The sequence below is a fragment of the Akebia trifoliata genome, chromosome 1, assembly GCF_017979445.1.
Source record: "Akebia trifoliata isolate Shusen 1 chromosome 1, ASM1797944v1, whole genome shotgun sequence".
Taxonomy (NCBI): domain Eukaryota; kingdom Viridiplantae; phylum Streptophyta; class Magnoliopsida; order Ranunculales; family Lardizabalaceae; genus Akebia; species Akebia trifoliata.
This window is the reverse complement of record NC_141375.1, coordinates 35,403,090-35,421,286: the sequence shown is the minus strand read 5'-3', so window position 1 is coordinate 35,421,286 and position 18,197 is coordinate 35,403,090. Positions and strand designations below refer to the sequence as shown.

Here is an 18,197-nt window from a genome sequence, read left to right as displayed (position 1 = left end):
ACTAGAATACATAAACACGAAGATATCTAGCTAAAATGCGCCCCCCCCCCTTAACCTACGCCATATGTCCAGCAACTCCTTCAAGAATCAAGATCCCTGACTAACCTCCTGTGCTTTGTTCTGCACGTACTGTTCATACTTCTTAGCCTTATTAGCTAACCTCATCCTGGCATAATCGACCCGGTCCGACCCGGGTGGGTTCTTACCTGCCACGTAATCAAATATCCACGACAACGCAGTGAGTGCTGCTACACCGAACCCACCAGAGAACAGCAACCCGGTTGCCGCTAGGAATATTACTATCCCTGCTGGCACCAGTATCGGACTAAACAAAACCAGAATCGGTGAAGCAATAATTAGGGATACAACTGTCCCGGTTAATGTTATCCCGGATAAAATCAACAGCACAGCCCCAATTGCTAATGCAGCTAAGAACTTTATGGTCTGGCGTGAGTTCGAGGCCGATTCTGAAGGTTTCTGATTCTGGCTCACTGGTTTTGTTTGATCAGACATGATTTACGGTTGAGATGAGTTGATCAAAGTAGTGTAATAAGGTGGATTGTAATTGGGATAGAGAGGTGACGAGATGAGGGTTGTGTCAATTTATATAGAACAGTGAAGTATGGACGAAAGAAACACGCGTCACGATTTAGTACGTTATCTCCTCGTGATGTGTGATGGACAGAATGTCGAGAAATGTTCGATGTGGTGTTGTCACGAGTTTTTGTATGTGCAGGCTTTGCTTGTCCTACTCCAGTGTGCTAATGCCGTGACGATGAGAGGAGAGTCCACAACGTGGCTTAAATATTTTAAACAAGGAAAATGCTGAACCTAACATTAAAACTGTGACCTCAGCTTGTAACCTAATATCGCACTTCTTAACGTGAAAGTGCATGCAAACCATAGATATTTTTCTTATCGAGATACGAGTGAAGAAGCATCTATAATTCTTATCCACTTTCATGTCAAGAAGTGCGATATGAAGTCACTCCAGCATGACTCTTAAAACTGACCTTTATTTTCACACTGCTAGTATGTAAGAAACTATAATACTTTCTAGTGAAAAGCATTTATGGTTATGTGTGCACCTCCACTTCAACAATGTGAGAATTGATGTCAATTCTAACGTTACTCCAACATGACTCTTTTAAGAAGTAATATTCTAACATTCAACAAAGTTTGATACATGAGTTATCCTACATTGACTCCCTTAGACACTACATTGATGTGGTGGTAAGACTATCAATGGATCACATCAGACTTGAATTCTAATTTGATAACTTTGGGTTTGGGTTGTTGTTTTGAATTCCGATAAGGTTTTGATCTGATATCGTATTGGATTGGATTTGTGCAATGGTTTTTTAACCACTAACCCCCCTCTGAGACGCACACTCCCATCACATAATTGTAAATCATTGCCTTGGGATAGACATAACCATAAATATTTTCTTGTGTATCCCGAGGCAAATAATCTACGGTTCTGTGATGGGGTGTGTGTGTCAAAAGAGGGCGTCATGCTATCAAAACTCATCGGATTTGGATCAACCATATCCCGATTCAATAATATGTCAGAAAGTAAAGAAAATATAGTATATTTTTTGTTGAGTTATATGATGTTTATTTAGATTTTGTATATAAAATTGAGTTTGGCCCAATTCAGACTTGATTTAATTGTTAATGGATTAGATCTGAATTTTAATATTGAGATCTGATAAAAATCTGATCCGATATTTTATTCGATCAATCCCGAATTTGATCCATTCTGGATCAGTACCATATCGACCCCGACCCAATTCATTAACAGTCCTATGTGATCGTGTGTGGAGAACCATAGATTTTTCTTTCTAAATACAAGTAGAAAATTCAATGATCATCTACACATTGCCACATCAGCACAGTGTTGAACATAGTGTCCAAGAAAGTCAGTTCAACATTTTCCTTGACACATACATGTCCAACACAATAATTTCAGCTGGCCGCCATTTGGTTTGGTTTGGGCCAAATCAAAATCAGACCGATTTAAGTTGGTTCCATTAAATAAGAATTAGAACTGAATTGAAATGCCAATAGAATCAAACCAAATCAAATCGAACTAAAGTCAGTTACAGTTTAATTCAATTCGGTCCTGTTCCGAAGCAACAAAATTTTAATTAAAAAAAAAAGAAAAGAAAACAAATAAATGGACTGCAACACAATTTTGATTCGTTGGTTTGGTTCTATATAAACCTTGAACCAAGATCAAGCTGAATTGATCGGTTCCCCATTTACTAAACCCGGAACTGAACTGCAGCAACTTGTTCCAAACCAGTCCCACGCTATCAATTTGGTTTTATGGGTCAGAATAAATGGATCTGTCTGGTTTAGGTTTGGTATCGGGTTCCCATTTAGACTCTTAGCAGTTAGCCATGATGAATCCCGGCACGTGCAACGGGTTTATTTCAGTCTTTTCTGTGATTGGATCTCGTGCAAGTGATCTACGCTCCTAATAAAGAAGTTCAAAGGCCAAAAACTATTCATTTGATAATTGTCGGCTGTTGGGCGCTTCATGTGTCCTCACTCATCACTCCCAATAAAGATTATTAACAAACAGCTTTCACCTAACAATCCCCAAATCTTTATAAATGAATGGCGGATGAGAGTGGAAGCACGATTCCTTCTGTATTCCCAACACTACCAAATACTTTCCTGTTTCTTATTTATTTATTTTGAAACAACGCTCCCAATTGTGATCTGGACCACACGTGCTAATTCGACCGTTGCCGAGCATTCTTCAAACAACTCCATTTCTTCCTACTCTCTTTCTCTCTCTGCATCCCCATGGCGATTGCTGCAGAAACTCAATCAGAGGAGAAGGTGAGGATGTTTCCTAGCTTCAAATATGATTCTTTTGGGGTTTTGTTGTAAACCGCTTGGATTTAAAAGTTAGATTTTTTTTTTTTCTTTTCTTCTGATTAGGATGTTGTCTCGTTCTGTTCTTGAGCTTGAAAACTAGGGTTCTTAACTAATTTGGATTTCTCTACTGATTTAATAAATTCAGCTTATTTTGCTAATCTAGGGTTTCTCTTGTCCCTTTTTGAAGAATCCAAATTCTCTCTTCAAATAAGAAGAAAGTATTTTTACTTGTTACTTTTCAAAATTTCTCCTTTTTTTTCGATAGTATTTGAAATTGGGGTTTTTGCAGAACACCTAAAGGGCTTATTAACTTTTGATAACTTTTACAGGCTTCTTGCGAGGTTTCGGCAACTGAGAAACAACGTAGGTGGACTCTCAATGATTTCGACATCGGAAAGCCTCTTGGAAGGGGGAAGTTCGGCCATGTCTATTTGGCAAGAGAAAAGAAGGTTTGTTATTTAAGAGTAATTGACTTCAATTTCTATTTCATGGGTTTTGTAATTCTCTATTTTTTGTTTTATGTTTCTGGATTGCATCATGTATTGATTATAGAAACAGATTCTAGTAGGATTTAACAACTATTTTTATCTAAAGTTGGTTTGTGGTGATCAAAGAGTATTGGATTATTAGTAATTATTTACAGTAATCTTTGAAGATTTTGAGCTAGAGATGAATGTGTACACCTATCTTTGCTAACAAGAAGTTGAAATTTTGTACATATTACCAACATTTTAACTGAGGTTTTCTTCATTTTTATTTTTTTATTTATTTATATTTATTTTACTTTTTATTTTTTATCCTTGTATGATGCACTTATAATTCTATGTTTGGTAATTAATACATGAGCATAAAGTGAAATTTTCAATCAAGTGATTTCGTTAAATTACTCTGTTTTCCCTTTTTTGCCATGGACCAATGTCTGAGTTAATGAGCTTCTTTTTTTTCTTCCAAGTAGAGCAACCATATAGTAGCACTGAAAGTAATCTTTAAGAGCCAGCTAAAACAGTCTCAAGTTGAACATCAGCTGCGGAGGGAGGTTGAGATACAAAGCCATCTCCGCCACCGCAACATCTTACGTCTCTATGGCTACTTCTACGATCAGGTCAGAAACCCTTTTATTTTTTTGCCATTCATTCAGAATGAAGCATATTCAATCTTCTCTCAAGAAAAGGAATTAATGTAAATTTTCACTTTCACTTGATTATTGCAGACCCGGGTATATTTGATATTAGAATATGCAGCGAAAGGTGAACTCTTTAAGGAACTCCAAAAATGCAAATACTTCAATGAAAAACGCGCTGCCACCGTGAGTTTTTTTTCTTAGAATTAATTACAAGCTCACATTCCCATCACTTAATATTAAATTTACACAAATATTTGACTAAAAATATTTTATTGTGCATGCAATGAATGCAACAGTACATTTCATCATTAGCGCGAGCCTTAATATATTGCCATGGAAAGCATGTTATACACAGAGATATCAAACCAGAGAACCTTTTGATCGGTACACAGGTGGTGACCTATGATTGGGTTTTTTTCCTTTTCTATTAATTCACGCAAGATTCAATTCATGTGGTTTTTATGTTAAAATGTTGGATTTTTCTTGACAGGGTGAACTAAAAATTGCAGATTTTGGGTGGTCTGTGCACACATTCAACCGCAGGAAGACCATGTGCGGAACACTGGATTATCTCCCACCCGAGATGGGTACGTAAATGCTCCCAAGTGTTTATCTCAAGAGTTTTTCATGGGTGTAGATTCTTGATCTGTTATCTATTAAGATCTTTGATTTTTATGTAAAACCAACTATAAATGGCTAGATTTTGTTTACAGTGGAGTGTGTAGAACATGATGCAAGTGTGGACATTTGGAGCCTTGGGGTCTTGTGCTACGAGTTTCTGTATGGGGTTCCTCCATTTGAGGCAGAGGAACACTCAGATACATACAGAAGGTACAGACGCCTCAGATTAATATTTTGTGAAGGAAAACTGATGATGATATTGATAAATATGATAATTATACAGCCTCCTCAGTGAAAAGAAGAGCTCTGAAATCTTTTTGATGAAAATTGCCTGTTTATGGGATTAGGTAGCGCACCCCTTTTCTCACAAACCGCTGATAGTTATTTAATGATCACAGGATTGTAAAAGTGGATCTCAAGTTTCCCGCAAAACCAATTGTTTCTTCTACAGCAAAGAAACTCATCAGTCAGGTATACGACAGACGAATAGATAGATTCGTTATCGTGACACAAGTACTTGTGTTTTTATAGAGCAATGAGTAATTAGTTTGAGTTCTTTGTCCTAAGCAGATGCTCGTCAAGGATTCGTCACAACGTCTCCCACTACACAAGCTTCTTGAACATCCGTGGATAGTTCAAAATGCAGAACCTTCAGGTATTTACAGGGGGTGATTCGAGAGATGAAGAGAAGATTTTTGGCTTGTAGCAGGTCTGAGGATGCTAGCTACCAAGATGAACCTTATAAATCACTGGATGGTCTAGAAATAGAGCAACCATGCATGGTTACTGGTTGTAATAAAATTACCTGTTAAGGGAAAAGAGCAGAGGTGAAGGATCGACTAACGGGAGACAACTGTTCGAGTTGGCTTATTATTATTATTATTATTTCAATCTACATTTGGTTTCCAATTCATTTGCAAAAGGGGAATTTTGTTTGTGGTGAAACAAACACTTTATCCACCTATTTATTATGTTGTTTTTCTGCTTAGTAAAAACAATATTTTCCTCCTTGAGAAATGAAGATTTTCCTATTCTTTTATCACTTTTCCCGCCATTTTGTGAGCAGAAATGAGGATGTTTTAATAGAGTGATATAAACATAGACCGGCCACCGCATTTTGCTGAATATTTGTGATAGGGCCTTCTGTATTTCAAACTGATGTCATAGTCCCGCGAACCTTAAATTACTCTAGAAGACTACATCTTCTAACCCAAAATCCCTTGATTTAGCTCTTCAATCTATAGGGAAAATTATTTTTTAACTTTTTCAACCATGTCGTCAATCCATCATCTTGAATCTTTGCAGAAAAGCCTTGATTTTTCTACCCAATATCCATATTCTTCTACATACCCATAAATCTCGTCTGCATCTTGAGGTTTGAATGTTGAAATGGACAAACAGAGCCTCCGTTGAAGAATAGGGAAAATTATTTAAGCAAAGATGCCACAGGTGTTGCTCACAAATACCCTTACCCCATGTTGGCAATCCATGGGGAAGTACATAGGCACACATACTTACATATGTATTGATAAGTTAACAGACTGAATCCTTTCCCGAATCCATATTCTCAATCCAGATTCAAAGATATTAGATGGAAACTGATTGGATTTTATATCTGATTCAATCCATGGTATATATTGACTTCGGAAAAAAGAAGTCAATATATATACCATTCTATATATACTATTTCACTTGATGATGATCGAATTTTTCAATCCTTTTTTTTGCTCCGGTTTGAAATGGTTCGATTTCAAAACCTGAATTTGAACCAATTTTAGGACCAAAAATCTTGTAAGGCCGAAAATATCTGCTCTTAATGCTTAAATATAATATTATAATTAAAATTAATATAAAGATATTGAATAATGCCCTTAGTAACTTGATCTAAAACTCATAACACAGTATTTTTGAACTTCCATTGCAATATTGCGTCTACAACCGTACAAAAGATCTCAATTAAAAGGAAGAAATTAAGTTAATATTCGATGGCTATAGCTTATACAAGAACCAATGTGCTCCTAACATTACAGCATAAACCATATATTCGACATGGGGTGACTGGCAATCAAAAGGCACCCAAGTTAAACAGCAATCATATTATGCACCTCCGTTTTATTTGGTGTTGCCTCCTCTCTCTCCAGCTTATCATCCATGCAGGTACTCCCATCGTCCAACAGTTGGGTTGGTGGTTCTTGCTCTTTCTTAGCTTCTGCAACATCTTTTGCCCTCAGGAAGCTTGGTTGGTTGGTTGAAGACAGCAGCCTTGCCCACATTCTGTCTGTTATCACAACCTTATTCTGTGTCTCTGTCACATGCTGCACACCATCCCATTAACAAGTAAGTGTGAGAAGAAAATTTATCTTACATTCAGCTGTAGAAAAATAAAAACAAAACTTGAACAGAAAAAAAAAAAAAAATCAAAAGAAGTCATAAATATCACGCCCGAGAAACTACTTTCTAAAACTAGTCTCCCGATCTCTACCTATCTTATTCTTTCTAGCTCTAGATTCTACAAGAGTGGTTAACAAGAAAGTCAGATAGTTACAGAAACAGGTAAGAGACACAAGTGGTAGATAGAAAGTCTCATGTTATTTTCAAAGGACAGGTACCCTCAATGGTGGTGAATATAATGGAGCAAAGAAAGCATTTTATGAAAAAAAAAAAACAGAAGTCAACTTCCCACAGTAAAACCTCCAATGATCTTTTACAACAGTGTGGGTTTCTGCAAGATCACCGATAGAAAGGAAAAAAAAGGTAAAACAGGGTTCTTTACCAAAACAAAAAAGTAGGAATCGATGTACCCGATTTGGGAACACTAAACCAGCTAGGATTTCTATTTTACATTTTCAATGGATTCAAATGCTGCATAGAATGACCAACTACTCCAAACTAACGTTTGCTGGCTTTCACTAGTCCCTTCAGAAGACCGTATAGGAGGAACATCTGAACTGTATGTTACCATGCAAGAACACAGCCAGGACATGTCGCAGACATTCCATTTTACCGTTAAAAATGAAGTGTCCGACATGGAGCATTGATTTGAAGTCTATGGAAAAATAATATAAGAGGCAAGATATATGATATAGGTGTAATTTAACAACCAGAACCATACCATCAGAAGCTCATAGCAGTTCCGAGTTGGTTACTCAGTTCCAGGATTATTATTATTAAATGTTCACTCTGTCATATGGCTTTGGGGAGCTAAAGCAGTTCACTGGTTGAGGTACAAAATAGGAAAATCATTCTAGTCCAGAGAAACTCACAGGAAAGGGTATGTATGCATGTCTTCCATTGACAGGACCAACTGTGAAGCCTGTGTACCCTGCCATTGCACCATGAACAGCACTTTGAGCAAGAAGTGTACAGTAGACATTGTCAGATGCATTGCTAGGAATAGCACGGATCATGTATGTAGGATCTGCAAAGACAACACAGTGTATCATTTGGTTAGATTAGAGTTATTGACCTACTTTCTGCCAATCAAATCCAGTAAAAAGAGGAGAAAATTGCAAATCTAGGGCTGCCAACCTATATATTTGAGAGTAATGGCCATCTTCTGTCGTCTTGCAAAATAATCCTACAATAATAACAAAATAAAGCACATAAATGTATCTGACAAAATTGCAGAAGTATACACTAAAGTGAATGCAAGTTGCCGTGCATGTTGCATAATAGCATCGGTTAGTCTATTTAGTTTTTGACTAACAGATGTTTTCTAATAATAAGAGTTTTTAATAGTACCAACAAAAAAAAAATTCAAGAGAGATGAAAGGATAGATGCATAGGTAAACAGGGTTGATTGCAAAAATATTTGGCAGTACTGTAAATATACTTGGCACTTTTTGAATAGCAGACGCACTAACGGGGAGAAAGGGAGAGAGAGACTATACTTCTCATACTTACCAAGGGGCCTTTAAGGATACGTCATGTTGGACAATCCCACAATATAGGGACTTGTTCATAATGAGTATACTACCTCAAAAAATAGTCCATTTTTTAATATTCCTTACCTCTTGAAGAATTGACTAGAAGTTGGGCGGTTCAAACTGTCGAAATAGACTGGTTTCAGGTCAACTTTTCATGTGGTTAACAAAGTCACATTGGACTGGTGTTTGGTAAAGATGATCTTCATAATTGGAAAAAATTTAGATTGTCAACCCCGATATTTATATTTGCCCCATAGACAGGACCAGTGGCCCATTATGGCTATGCATCACTGGCCACACCAGATCACATGGGGGCTATGTGTGCTACTACATTGCCCCAATAAAGAAGGGAATCATTTGGCAATCCAGAGTTCTGATGATAATTTCTTTGATGTTAAAATAGAACGAGAAATGAAATCCTTAAAGAATATGAGATAAAATGTAGTGAACAACGGTTTACTCCACTAATGGATGCATAAAAGTTTTCAAGACTTAGGTCCTAAAAGTACAATGAACACAACTGCACATGCACCAACATGGAAAAAGATAAAAACCATGCAACCACAGCGGGAAATGAATGGGATCCAGAATACATACTCGGATTTTCTGAGACATCCAAAGGCCAACATCTTGGAGTAGCTTGTTTCCTGAAGCATCCTGTTCGCTCATCGAACGAATGCTTTCAGAAAGAAGCTCCTGTCCTGCACCTTCAGCCATTACAATAACCATGTGCCCACTTTCCTTGAGCCGTTTCTCCATGAATTCAAAAAGTCCACCCTCCCCTTCCAAATAAAAAGGCGACTCGGGAATCAAGCAACAGTCCACATCTCGGTTGGCAAGAGTAGCATACATAGCAATGAACCCTGGACCCTCAAATCCAATTAGAATGTATGCAAAACCAGGTAGAGCTAACATAGAAAGCAAGAGTTGTAAAACAACAAAGATAGAAAACAAACACCTAAATTAAAGAAGGCATTTACAAACCCCAAATCTGTCACTAATTATTTTAGAAGAAACCGCGTTATTACGAACTCTTTTCATTTTTAACTGTCAAGAGGACTTCCTCAATATACTGTATATACAAGATCTTTTATTTTTCATATTTATTGGAGTATAAAGTATTAAATAATGGAAGACACACAACAGCCTTCTAACACAAACTAATATAAAAACATTAAGGTATGTCCACTCATGAATAACCAGAAGATAATAGATCTTAATATCCTTAAGAGATCCCTTTGTTGACTGAATCATGCAGTGTAAACTACAGCCACTGACCATCCACATATAAGCACATTTTAACACCTTCTATTGCAATGTTCAGCCTTGTTTTGCATTCCAAACTCATTTCACAGGTACATAGTCACAGACTTGAATTAATAGGACAGACTAGTGCCATGTAACAAGGGCAACACTATTTTCTCAAAACTTACTCTGTAGGACATGTTTTCCAACTCACATGTCAGACATGCACCAGCATACTTCAACAAAAATCAATATTAATCTATTTCAGAATCAATACTAATCTATTTGGATTTTGGTTTGATCAGTTATCATATGCACATTTTATGTTACCTTTTATCAGAATTCATTATTTCTCTATTCATGCTTGACATTATCCAAAGTTATTTTAGAAAAATATATCTGTCAACACCAGCATAAATTGTACAGACATGTCAACGAACTGGATTTGTGTGTGACCATGTGTTTCACTGATACCGACATGTGTCAGTGTATGTGTCTATGTCGCATGATGCATATGTTTAGAAGGAGGATTTCAATGCCAAATGATTAGCAAGCTTGTGAGGTAATTTTTTTTTTATTAGAATTAATTTCTAACATTCTAACCATTGTAACAAAGACACTGACTCATGTCGGAGGGTATCACATAGAATTGAAGCTTACCACTGTAGCGACCCATTAATTTCACAACGCCAACACCATTCTCAATACTTTCAGCTTCAACATGTGCCGCATTAATGGCCCGTTGGGCCTCTTCAACAGCAGTGTCAAAACCGAAGGATTTGTCAATAACCTGAACCAATAAACATGCAACATTTATAAAAATTGTTCCTAATTTTATAAGATTAGGAAAGGAACTAAAATGCATCTTGGTAGACAACCAGATATCACGCATAGGCAGGAGAAGTACCGGAATGTCATTGTCAATGGTCTTGGGGACTCCAGCAACTGAAACTTTAAGACCACGTCTTCTAATTTCCTGATGATGGAGAATTAGAACGTCAGCATATATAATTAACATGATCAATCACTGATATTTTCAACTTAAGTCAGAAAAAAAAAACGTACCTCATAAATCGCAGAAGCTCCCTTTTGAGTTCCATCTCCTCCAATTATGAAGACCTGGAATAGAGAAAGGTATAAACCAGGAAATCTAGTATACATGTAGGAGCTCTGTAGCATAGGCAGTAAATAAATTTTACTTCCAAGCTCTAGATACCTATAAATGGAAGACACTTTAAAAATGAAAACACTAGACTCTTGTCCTTTATATACCTGATTAATCCCCCGGTCTTGAATGCTGTCAACGATCTTTGAGGTATCATGGCCTCCTCGCGATGTACCAAGGATGGTGCCACCACGTTTGTGGATGTCGTTTACAACCTTTGGTGTTAGAGGAATGGTATTCCTAGCATAGAAACCCTTGTATCCACCCTACAGATCCACTACCCTTGTCAGTTGGTGATCCGACCAGATCATGAAGTACAATATTTCCAGATTTGAACCAACAGAAATCTTTGCATAACTCATGAACAAGGACTGCTTTAATAAATGTATCCTTTATTTTAATGGAACAAAAACATTACAACTTATAATGTGATATATAATGTCCTCCAAAACAATGCTTTCAAACAGTTATCATGGTAACTTATTTGCATAAAATGAAAATTTTTCTATGTTCTAACAAGAAAATAGGACATACATTTATAGGAAAGAACCATTCACTACTATTGTTAACAATATTACATGAAAATTAAAAGTTTTGTTTGCAACTATGTTATGTGAGAAATATTGAATTAGAGACGCCAATAATGTGACGTCGCACCTCTATCCCAAGGACTTTGTTGACACCATACATGTGGTACAAGCCGCATACAATTTCCCTTATCACCGTGTTAAGCCCAGGGCACAGACCACCACATGTTACAATACATGCATGCACTTCATCCGATTCAAAATACACCTAAGAAACATACAAGAAAATCAGTCAGTATCCTGCACAACTGGTGTTTCATGATTCCAAATTGCATCCATATAGGATAAACAAATTACCTTCTGGCGGGGTCCGGCACGTCGAAAGTGAGTGCCTCTTGGGCTATCCTTATGAACAACAATCTACAATACGAGAAACTGAATGATAAGCAAGTCACAAACATGACAGTTAATCAAATTGAAAAGGTCCCACATGCTCTATCTCCAATAAATTCAATACATAATTTTTAAGACAATTCATGTGAAACAAAAGTTTTTTTTCTGAAATATAATGCGAAAAAAGGAGGAATTCAGACAGACTAACCTTCTGTGCAACAGTATCATCTACATTAACAAAGTACTGCCTGGCAAAACAGAAAATTGTTTCGACAAAATCAGTAATTTTAATCAGGATAGAAGAATAAACAGCAAGTATTCTAGAAAAAAGAAAAAAAGAAAAAGAAAATCACTTACGTAACAACTGAGTAGGCAGGATGGTCTTGCAACGGATTTGGGTAAGTCTGTAATTACCAAAACAACTAACAATTTCAGAATCCTAAAAACCATTCATGAAACATGAGTAATTTTTGAAGGTAACAACGATAATTATCGAAGAAATAGATAAATTATGCTCAAATATTATTCCCTAATCAAACCAGAACCTTATTAAAAGCACACATTATTTCCTTATCAGTGAAAAACAAACACACACATTACCCCTTTGTGTTTTTTATTGATTACGATATTGTAACAATTATAAACAGGTGTTAAAAAAGTATCTAAAAGCTGATTTTATATCTAAAAACAAGGTTTGGAAGCAACAATCTTGGAATCAAATAAACCAAAAACAATTCCAGCATGGATCACCGACAAATAACCCTTAGAAATCACTAAAAGATCGGATTTTTAATCCAAAACTCTGTCCAATAATAGTAAAAAAAAAAAAACTTTCAACGATCGGTTGTGCAAATCTACAATTTTCGAAATGATTATCTCATCCACCGATCACAAAAATATTAAAAAGAAGAAGGAAAAATAATATAATTAAGTTGGCAATAAAGCAAGAAATCAAAGAGACAGAGAGATGAACTCACAGGGAGATCAGCTAAGTAATCAGTTAAGTGAGGGACATCTTCAAGGATGTACCCACCCTCGCCCTTAATGATCTTCGGCTCTGATTTGGTGGGAGATTCCATTGGAGTTCTTGAAGATCTGATCTTTGAATTCGAAGAATAAGAAGAGTAATTAGTAAAATGGTTTCTTGAATTTGAAGTAGAATTAGAAGGATCAAAGCAGCGAAACTTGTGATTAATAATCGAAGAAGAACTAGAAATCGATTCCATTATTAGAGAAAGAATAAAGAAGAAAAGTGAATTTAGTTGAAGTTGAAGAAGTCGTAGAAGTCATACTTATATAACGATCAGGTGGAGATGTTGATGACGAACACTGAAAATTTAAAAAAAAAAATGAGTTTTTTTTTTTAGAAAATAATTTTCAAGGTTTCTAAAAACGTGAGTCGACGACTGTCTTTCGCTTTCGCTGTTGTTTTGGACGACTGAAATCTCACTTTTTTTTAAGAGAGACGACGATGAATAAGAGTTTGACACATTGAAATAAAGAAAGAACAACCATGGTTTTTGAACTCGGTATTTGGTCTCGTCTCGTTCAGCTCGGATACCGAGTTGACTCGAACGAAACGTCTCGTCTCGTTCGACATTGAGACAATGATTTTTAATTATTTAAAAAATCTGAAAATTTCAGAAATTATTCCTATTAAAAAATGAATTTAAAAAAAAAAAAAAATATATATATATATATATATATATATATATATATATATATATATATAATTAAATTTTTTTTTATAATATACCTATCAAAATAAATATTTACAAGTCTTTCTTTCATAAACATCTTGGAAATTAACCATGGATCTTGATCCTGAATCACAGAGATTAAATCACCATCATTAAAATTTAGAAGAAACATATTCTTCATCTGTGATGATATTTATAATAATCAAACAAATGAGTAAAACAAATTCATATAGATCAATCCAAAATTAATGATTTTAGCAAGTATTTATTCCTTGTAGTATTTTTTCCTTGTATTTAATGTTTTTTGGCAAATGGGGACCTCCATGAATTGTCCTTCTCTAGTTGCTTTTTATAAATTCAATATCTAAATTAAGAGAAACTAACACAAACTTTATTGAAACATGAAAATAAAATGACCAAAACCACTTGTATTAATGCACCTACCAAACAAGCTCAAATCCAAGATAGATAAAAATCAAAAAAATCATTTGAGATTGTAAATTTAATAAGAAACCTAAAGACTTGATGGTTGATTGTGAAGTACAACCGAACACAATAACCTTGACCTTATGTCTTCATAATTAAGTCAGATAATGGGCACTGTTCTGCAATTGAATCTAATTTATAAAGGAACAATAAATAAAATACTCCAATTTAGTATGTTAATATTGAGAGTAAATTAAGAAACACAAATCTCCCAATTAATTACTAAAAATCAACTTAACCACATAGGATGAAAAAGATAAAGTTTTCTTCAAAATCTTGCCTTTTTTTTTGTTCACTTGGTAGATAAGATGAAGAAATAATAGAGGAAAATTAATTTTAGAGGTGAAATAATAAAGGATTGAGGCTTAACTTTGTGGAGAAAATGAAATTTTATCCCAAAATCTTACATTTTTTTGTTCACTTTGTGGAAAAGATGAAGAAATAATGGAGGAAAATCGATTTGGGGGTAAATAATTGAAGATTGAGGTAAAACTCGGTTGTCTCGGTTAACTCGAACGAGATTTTGAAAATCTCGTCCGATACAACTTGTTTATCTCGCAAGTTAACATAATATCTGCGCTGTCTCGTATATCTCATTCATATCGCTAGAGTTTTGCAAAAATATCGTCCGAGACGACTCGCTTATTTCACGATACGCGATCATCTCATGACACATTGTGAGTTGGTCTCGTTAGGCTTCAATACCGAGTTAACTCGGGGGATACGTCTAGGCCTCGGACGAGTTTAAAAACCATGAGAAGAACAGGAAAATGAGTTAGATAATTGGTGGGAGCTCCATAAGAAAAAATGGTGATTTAGACATACCCCTCCACATTTTGGAGAGTATTTCATATTCCCCCATATTTTCAAAACTTAATAGATGCCCAGTCTACTTTAGTTTAATGGACTAGAAGATGATGCAAATGCCAATGCCATTGCCTCAAATCTCCAACCAAGAACCTACAACTGTCAATCGATCCAATTCAATCTGGTAGTTATGGATCCGGACTTCGGATCAAGGATCTAGGTTCTATGGAGACTTGATCAAATAATAATCTGATTTGATAATTTATTAGATCGGTTTGGATCAACCATCATCTTGGATCCAATTTGAAATACAATGAATGATATATATTTAGACTATATATTTTATTTAAAAATATTATGTATATTATTTATGTGTATACTTTTTATTAAATCCATCAGACGGATTAATATGAAAATATTGATTTTTGTTTTTTGTTTTTTGTATCCAATATATATATTAACCTCTTATAGAAAGATCATTACTTTTTTTACCCAAATTCTATTATTTTTTTTTTTTTTTTTTTTTTTTTTCAAAAAATTCATTTTGGGGGAAAAAAATAGTTAGAATTTTACAGTAGAAGATGAGTCAAAGATGATTCATTTGGGGGAAAAAAATAGTCATCCTGTGAAAAAATAAAAAATCCAGGGCTTTAACGAAGATGAGGCATTTAGGTAATTTTCATTAGTTGAACAGAGGAGATCTGGGTCAAGGGGTGCCTGTCATTAGCTTGAAAACACAGGGTTATCTCAAATATTAGCCAAAACATGGAGGTGTGCATATCTAATTCGTCCCATGAACAAAGGAAGACGCGTAGTGGGAGGCACAACTTTGCTGTTTTATTACATGACAAAATTTTGATGTTATCGTCCTGAAAATGCTTAATCAGACATCAGTTCCAATAAACCGTGATGCTCAAACGATCTCTCTTTATACCTGTACTAAAATAAACAATACAGATTTAAGTAATAAAAATGATCAAATTATGATTAAGGATCAACCATAGAAATTTATCAAATCATAATTAGAAATCACCAATCAAGTTGTTTGACCACATATAGATCAATCGAATGATCTATTTATTGGATATTGGCGAAAAAGCACTTCACAGGATATTTTACATCAAGATATCTATCCAAGGATTACAGCGAATTTTTTATTCAGATGACTTGTAGATCTCTGGTTACTTCCAGACTTCACATGGCATCAAGTTGGACACCTGTTTAGAAAACCAACGAGAAAGTTCTAGATTTCTAGATAGTCCTGATTGAGGATAAAATTACTATGATACCACTGAGAATCTTGCCCCTTTTTTTTTTATTTTTTTCATCCTCAGGGGTAGCGCGGGAATATTGACTACATGACCATGGTTTACAAACCAGTGGAAGCAAAACCAAAACCACCTGCCTTTTTGTACTTTTGAAAGTGGGTTAGGTGACCGATTAGTTGCACACCAACCATTACCAATTGCACTCCCTCAAGTTTAGGAAAACGGGTCGTTTTACGTGCCATTCGGATATCGTGCTTCAGTTGTGCTATGATGTGGTCAAATTGGATGGCTCGTGAACCACAGCCACCTTGTTTAATGTTCTCATGTGGATCCCATTGTCCCTTAAGAATCTTTTTTCTCTTTATATGTTTGGCCGCGGTAACAACGCTACTCTCACTAATATACACCAGCGTTACTGTGAATTAGCTTAAGGTGAATTAACTCGGTCTTCTATTGAAGACTAATGGTAAATGACCTCATCTTCAATCTCCACATGTTTATGCTCGTAATTGAAATGCACTTTTTTTTTTTTTAAAAAAAATCAATTTTTACCATCAAATATGTTTGTTGCAATTCACAATAGTCATTAAAAAGTTTATCCATTGTTCCCTAAATTGAAAGTCAAAATGTAAATATTTGAAGAGGTATTAAATTATTATGGTATATATGATTTCTTAGAAATCGTTTCTAATGGGAAAAAAAAAAAAAATTCATTCTTATAAAAAATGACTCTAGATATTTGATTGAACCTAGTAAAATATCTAAAAGAGAGTTGATTTTTAATTTTCTAGTTGGGAGTAATCGATTTTGTCTTCAACCTATCATTTTCAGTCTCTTGGCAAAAGTTCCAAAATTTTCTCTAGAAAATCTATATTGTTATTGAGGTTTGATGGTTGGAGGAGATGTAATCTTTAAGTTTAACATGAGATAAAAAAGAAAAATATTACCTTAAAAATTACAGTTGATGGGATTTAGAGGAAAAATAAAGTATTTTTCGCAAAGACAGAAGGAGAGGGCATTTAATCATTTTAAATAAACCCACACCATTTCTTTATAGTTGGATTATTTTCAAGAACCCCACCAAATTTTGTTAAATATTTAAAATTACATATACAATCTTTAAAAATAATAATTTTATTTATAGCGTGATTTATGATGATGTGTAGTCACGATATTTAAATTTTGGGTATCTATATAATAATGGTGATGAAAAAAAAAGAGCAGCATGAAACAAGACGTAAGGAAGCACGAGATTCCTGTTGGTTGATGACATAGAAAATCTACTCCTTAATAAAAAAAAATAGAATTTGTATATTTTAAATTAGTGTTTTTTAAGAGAATTTGAGATATTTTTCTAAAGAGAATTTGAGATATTTTTCTTCATTTTGGTGAAAATTAGAGATTGGCCCTTGAGTTTTCAAACTGATGACACACCCCTTGACTTTTAATCTTTCATTGGAGACTAATGAAAATGATTAATCACTCGTCTTCTCTGCAACATAAATCGAGACACAAGACAGGGTTTGAGGAGGTTGAAAATGGTGGAATTTTGATAATAAAAATTTAGGGTTTTTGTAAGAGATAGAAGGCATTGGATTGACCAAGGGCATTTTGATCATTTTCAATTAATATCTCTTGGAAGACTGAAGTCAAGGAGTATATTCAAGGGGGTATCTCTTATTTTCAAAAAAAATAAAAAATAAAAAATAAATAAATAGAGGGTTCCTTAAAATTATAAGCCTATTTCCATTCCTCTTTCTCAGAAACATCATTGATTCCAATTTTTAGTTTTGGACCCTTGAAATATCTGATAATGTTATATATGATTTTGACCTCTGTCTTGAAATTTGAACAAATTCTTCCGCGTTTGAAGGGTTCCTTGGTTGATAAGCATTTTGAATTTGCTCTCTTTGATGTTGATTAGGTTAGGTATTCTGACACAATAACTTAATCGTTGGTCATATCTTGATCCGACATTTTTTTTTTTTTTTGGAAGGTGAGACCCATTCAAAATGTGGTCTTCTAATCACTAATTAGATTGAAA

The 18,197-nt window shown here is 34.8% G+C and overlaps 3 protein-coding genes across 5 annotated transcripts; 1 reads left to right on the top strand and 2 right to left on the bottom strand.

Moving 5' to 3' along the window:
* Window positions 1-87: 87 nt before the first annotated feature.
* LOC147412132 (oleosin G-like) lies at window positions 88-513 on the bottom strand. The gene has a single exon (XM_086432567.1). The coding sequence runs from the start codon at window positions 511-513 to the stop codon at window positions 88-90; it is 426 nt and encodes a 141-aa protein (XP_086288693.1).
* A 2,059-nt stretch (window positions 514-2,572) lies between these two features.
* Window positions 2,573-5,730, top strand: LOC147412131 (serine/threonine-protein kinase Aurora-1). The gene is made up of 9 exons (XM_086456694.1): window positions 2,573-2,853; window positions 3,222-3,341; window positions 3,848-3,994; window positions 4,103-4,198; window positions 4,312-4,407; window positions 4,506-4,602; window positions 4,729-4,846; window positions 5,035-5,107; window positions 5,207-5,730. The coding sequence occupies exons 1-9, from the start codon at window positions 2,818-2,820 to the stop codon at window positions 5,306-5,308; spliced, it is 885 nt and encodes a 294-aa protein (XP_086312820.1). The 5' UTR covers window positions 2,573-2,817; the 3' UTR covers window positions 5,309-5,730.
* Window positions 5,731-6,515: 785 nt separating this feature from the next.
* Window positions 6,516-13,380, bottom strand: LOC147412130 (ATP-dependent 6-phosphofructokinase 6-like). Of its 3 annotated transcripts, none has more exons than XM_086456678.1 (14): window positions 13,185-13,380; window positions 12,870-12,987; window positions 12,250-12,296; window positions 12,101-12,140; window positions 11,857-11,919; window positions 11,630-11,767; window positions 11,080-11,238; window positions 10,873-10,926; window positions 10,715-10,783; window positions 10,468-10,597; window positions 9,160-9,425; window positions 8,165-8,213; window positions 7,900-8,054; window positions 6,516-6,951 (listed from the first exon to the last, which is right to left on the bottom strand). In XM_086456678.1, exons 2-14 carry the CDS (start codon window positions 12,969-12,971, stop codon window positions 6,718-6,720), a joined length of 1,506 nt encoding a protein of 501 aa, XP_086312804.1. In that variant the 5' UTR covers window positions 12,972-12,987; window positions 13,185-13,380; the 3' UTR covers window positions 6,516-6,717. The 3 variants fall into 3 exon arrangements, with proteins under 3 accessions (XP_086312804.1, XP_086312794.1, XP_086312788.1); XM_086456668.1 differs by having other exon boundaries at window positions 12,870-12,992; window positions 13,185-13,379; XM_086456662.1 differs by lacking the exon at window positions 13,185-13,380 and having other exon boundaries at window positions 12,870-13,151.
* Window positions 13,381-18,197: the final 4,817 nt, after the last annotated feature.